At 39.4% G+C, this 4,928-nt stretch overlaps 1 protein-coding gene across 1 annotated transcript; it reads right to left on the bottom strand.

Annotated features, from left to right (window-relative positions):
* Window positions 1–473: 473 nt before the first annotated feature.
* LOC6623484 (ras-related and estrogen-regulated growth inhibitor) lies at window positions 474–4,521 on the bottom strand. Its single transcript, XM_002046129.4, has 3 exons — window positions 3,925–4,521; window positions 1,026–1,156; window positions 474–927 (listed from the first exon to the last, which is right to left on the bottom strand). Exons 1-3 carry the CDS (start codon window positions 4,010–4,012, stop codon window positions 523–525), a joined length of 624 nt encoding a protein of 207 aa, XP_002046165.1. The 5' UTR covers window positions 4,013–4,521; the 3' UTR covers window positions 474–522.
* Between the last annotated feature and the right edge of the window lie 407 nt (window positions 4,522–4,928).

Raw genomic sequence — 4,928 nt, 5'->3', positions numbered from 1 at the left:
CAAAAAGCCCTCGAAAACTCTGTCATAAGCTTTTTGTTATGAACCACTGTGTGCGCGCCTGTAAATAGAATAAAATAAGCGTAATAAAAATTAGTGAACTTATTCGCAAAATACTTTGAAGGCATAAAATTATTCTTTTCATTTTATTCTTCTATTTATATACTGCTTATAGCTATGAGCTTGATAAACATTTTAAAAAACGTTAAAAAGCTTTGAAAACTCCACCAAAAGCTGCTTGTTATAAAACGTAGAACAAAGTAAAAACAGTGACAGCTAAAAGTATGCAGCTGAGTATAATATTATTCACATGAGCTTTAGTTAGAATCAAAAATTTAAAAGGTTTAATAATAATAATCCTTTTTTTTTCTTTTCGATATTTGTCAACTTCGGCGTGCCATAAAATACCGAATTTTCTATATAAATAAATTGCCTAAACCAACAGATTCAAGCTGTAATTGAAAGAAACAAGGACATTTAACTTTTAATAAAAATGAGTATATTTGATTTAAACAAATGTTGATATCAGTCTTTTGGCAAATTGCTATCGCTCTTTCCTCTGCTATAGGGCCTGGTGCCGCCGAGCATGCGCTCCAGTAGGCTCTGCTTGGACTTGCGCTTGCAGGCGAGCACCTCCTTGCACAGGTCATTGAACACCTCGGCGACCTGGTCGACATGATCTGCGGCGGAGACCTCACTGAATTTGCACTCAAAGTCTTTGGCCAGTATTTCGCCCTCGTCGCGGCTGACCTGACGCAGATGCACCATGTCCACCTTGTTGGCGCACAGCTGAACGGGCGTATCCGACTGCAGATCGGATTTGGCACGTCGTATATAGTTGAAACTCTTGCGATCGGTTATGGAATAGACGAGCAGCAGGCCATCGGCCCACTGTATCAGCTCGGCAGCATTGGGATATTCATCTTCGGCCTGAGTTGTTTATAGTTTAATTTGTATTTATTCTTTTTTCTTTGCTTTTTTTGTGTGTGTTTGGGTTAGGGTAAAAAGTGTTAACCGTATATAGCTACCTTGGGACATGTGTCGAGTATTTCGAAGAGCACCGGCTCACCATCTACCATGGACTCGTGCTTGTAGCGATTCTCAGTCTGATGATCGTATTCGCCTATATAACGCTTTGTTAGGAAACGCACAATTAAGGCTGCAATAAAATTAAATAACAGAATTTAATTTGGCGCCGGCTATCACAGCGATCAGGTGTAAACCGACGCAACGCCCCTTAGAAAACAAACCCCTGCAAAATAGAGAGAAAAAAAAAATACTACTGGGTCAGCACCTAAGCGAGCGTGAACAGCGAAAAACTCATACGACAGTTGAAAATTCAAATGTGGCCAGGGAAAAGCCGCCTTCGAGCAGGTGGGCAAAAGGAAAACTGTATGCAAACCTTGAGGGGTTAATAAACCCAACTAACAACAGGGGCACATTTGAGCCTTAACGTTGCGTGTTGCAAGCAAACAAAACAACGCAAGGGAATGGTCTAAGAGTGCGGAGGGGGGGGGGGGGGGGGCTGGGCAGACTGAAAGGGTGTGTATTTGTCTCGGCTGAGCCTCTGGTCATTTGCAATGCAAGTGCTTTGAACTCTGACCAAGTCTCGCAGGCGCTGCTTGCCAAAAGGATATAAACTAAATGTGCACAGGTATTGCCCGTTAGTTTGTCTTGGCACGTAAACCTCTTGGCCCTCCATCCAGCCCCTTCCCCAAAAACATGCCCACTGACCGCTTTTAATGACATTTTCATCATTTATTTTCATAGCAGCCGCACATTTCGCTGGCATTTTAATTTATGCTTTTCGGCAAACGTTTTGTTTCTGGTTTTTATTTATTTTTTATATGTAGTTTTACGAGGTCAACGTTTAAATTTTTGTTTAAATTACGACAAAGATCTGGCCACACTGTCTCATCTGGCCGTTGGGCATTAATCGAATTGGATCGGACCATGTCCACGGCCCCTCGCCGGGTGGGCGTCGCTTTAATTGCCACACACACACACACACACATGCTCGCACACGCATGCCCCTGGCGCTTCAGTGCATTAAATATTTGTGCTATATCTGCGGTTGAATGATATACCTATAGATATATAAATATATATAGCTACAAACAGCATATATCACAGATACGATCATGTCTGCTTTAAACGTTTGCTGGCGCCTAAAAAAATTCCATTTACTAAGTGCTTGTACCCATTTTTCTTATTTTTTTTCCACAAACTCATATTCAAAACAATTTTTTTCCAAGTAAAAGTAAATAGTTAAGCTTACAGTGGGTAAGGTTGTAAAATAATATATATATATATATAACTGAGCTTATGTATTTTAGATAGCATTGCTCTTGATATTCTCTAGATTAGATTGACACAGAAAAAATTGCAAATTAAGGCTAGTATGCAGCTCACAGTGGACAGCTGGCAAAAGAAGCTCAAGAAATTAATTCCCTTTTCAGGACTAGTATGCAGCGCATAATAACTGTATGATCAGCTAATTGATCGAAACAAACATCATTAAACCTTATTTGTTTTCTCATAGCAAGGCTAGTATGCTGCACACATTTGAGATCCGTAAAATAGATCAACAAGTTTATTAATCATTGAAGTTTTCAGACATATCTTAACCTTCAATATATTATATGTTATTTTATTGTAATCTTTAAAGTTTTGTTTTATGCATCATTCGTTTGAAAGCTGATATAAGAGTTAAGATCAGACATGGCTATTCTGAATGCGACAACTAGATGAGGACTGTAGATAATATACATATATCATAGATAGGTTTGTGATCCACAGTTAAAAGAAGAGTTTTGATAGTATATATAAGATAGAAACGAGTATGATTGTTTAATAGATTTTAAAATAACTATTTCTGCTTTAAATTTTAATTTTCAGTATTTTCTTTCATTCCCTAATTGAGATACTATCATTTTGCCACTATAATAGTGGAGATCTCCGATCCTATGAGACATAGAAGGGTAATTAATATTCGGCTTCTTCTTGTTATCTTTCATTTCTTACATTTATCTAGTATGCATTTGGGATTTTTATATGGCATAATTAGCTTAGATTAGACTTGGACATAAGTATATTCGATTATTCCAGGGCGATTGGAACTTCCTATTTCGAAGTTTTTGTTCGTCTGTATTTTGGTCTGCCTAGGATTCCTCATGCTTATATAAGGCGACAATTTACGGGTACAGCTGTCAGTGCGTATCAATGCCAGACGTCAAGTGTATTGCGCCAAATGAATATTTATTAGTAGAGCATATATTCTAGTCATATTTCTTGGGCCTAACACGGGCCGGCTTATGCTTTCGGGCCATAAAATAGCTGGGTGTTACCTGAAGTTGACAGATGCCGCGCCAGGCGGAAGTCATTTAAGGTGCCTACAAACTGTTACAAATTCAAAGTTTACGGGGGCGAGGGTCGCGGTCGCCGTAAATGAGATGATGGCTGACAGAGAACATCAATTTGCAGCTAAGTCGCAATGCAACCAAGCTTCTGTGATCCCACCCAAAGTGTGTGCGTGTGTGTATGTGTGTGTGACACAGTGACCGTCATAAATTGTTGGCTGTGGGGTGAACGCGTGTCAAATCGAACGGTGAAACGATTACAGGAAAATGCGAGCTACTCAAAGGCACAGATACAGATACAGATACAGATACAGCAACATCAACAGATATAGATATAGATACAGATATGTAAGTATATATATACTTAGCGGCATGCTCTGAGATACATGTGTGCATGTGTATATGTATGCTGCCACTTTATAAACAAAACAAACAACGGATCTAAATATATACGAACTCGGCGATTGCTCAACTAATTTGCTGTTGCTCGCTTTTCCTAAGAGTTTTTTTCTGTTATTATTATTTGTTTCTTTTTTCAATTGTATTCTGGAGAAAACTCTCTTCTTACCGCTCTTTCCAACACTGGGCGCGCCAATAACTGCGATTTTCAACTCTGTCAACGTTGACTTTTTACGCCGTATGCCGCGCGTCGTCATCTCGCAATATGAAAATAGCCCAGTTTACCGTATTCGCTGGGTATATATATATCGGGAATCTGTCTATATACTTTTGGGCGAATGTAGCCTATATATCCGTTTGCCGTTATTGTCTGTTTCACGTTGAAATTGTGAGTATCAAAACAAAAATGAATACGCTTAAAATTTGCCTAAAATTACAGCTACAAGTCTAGAATATCCCCAGCCAGAAAGTATTTTATAGAATTTTAATTAGATAGTGTTTTTTTTATGGCTTATATCTTTTATATATTATGTTGTTTTTTTGTTTTTAATATATGAAATGCACGTTGCACCGTTCCGTGTGTTTATATACAACAAGAAAATTCCTTGATTTATTTATTTATTCAGTTTTGGCAATCCGTAATTTTCAGCTGATCTGCTGAAAGTGTCTTTTGGTTTTTCTTTTTCCTTTGCTTTTTTGTTTTTTTCTTTCGTTTATTTTTTTTTTGTTTTGTGGCCTTAAACCGCCCGCAAAGTCATGCGATTTGTACGACTAACGAATTTGTACTAAAATCCAATCTGTGCTACGCCGGAACCGAACAGCACGGATTCCCCCGAACAGATCGGAACAGATCGGAGCAGATCGCACACGCACACGCTCCCAGAGCGCTTTTCGCGAACGAGCGTTGCGATCGTTGTGTCCATCCAAAAATAGCTGGCAAATAGAGAAAGCTTCGCCATGGCGCACACAGCAGACCAGCGTTCTATTGTCCAAAAATCGACCAGATGCCACAGCAGAGGGTTAAAGTTTGCTCAAAGGCCGCCCCTTCAATCCCGCGGATTGATTAATTTGATGGGCGGCTGCACATTATATGGGAGAAATTGGCTCATTTCGAGATCATCTTCGGGCGGGCGGGGGAGAGAGCATCTGATCTGATTGTGGCTGAGGGCCAGT

This window comes from Drosophila virilis, chromosome 3 (genome assembly GCF_030788295.1).
Source record: "Drosophila virilis strain 15010-1051.87 chromosome 3, Dvir_AGI_RSII-ME, whole genome shotgun sequence".
Classification (NCBI taxonomy): Eukaryota; Metazoa; Arthropoda; class Insecta; order Diptera; family Drosophilidae; genus Drosophila; species Drosophila virilis.
The sequence above is the reverse complement of the archived record's forward strand: the minus strand, read 5'-3'. Positions and strand labels throughout refer to the sequence as shown.

What these genes read in the sequence shown, in the direction of transcription:
- LOC6623484 (XM_002046129.4), bottom strand. Translation starts at nt 4,012, where the DNA reads ATGACGACGCGCGGCATACGGCGTAAAAAGTCAACGTTGACAGAGTTG. An exon ending in GCCCAGTGTTGGAAAGAGCG is followed by an intron (nt 1,157 to 3,924) that starts GTAAGAAGAGAG and finishes ATTTTATTGCAG; the next exon opens with CCTTAATTGTGCGTTTCCTA. An exon ending in TACTCGACACATGTCCCAAG is followed by an intron (nt 928 to 1,025) that starts GTAGCTATATAC and finishes TAAACAACTCAG; the next exon opens with GCCGAAGATGAATATCCCAA.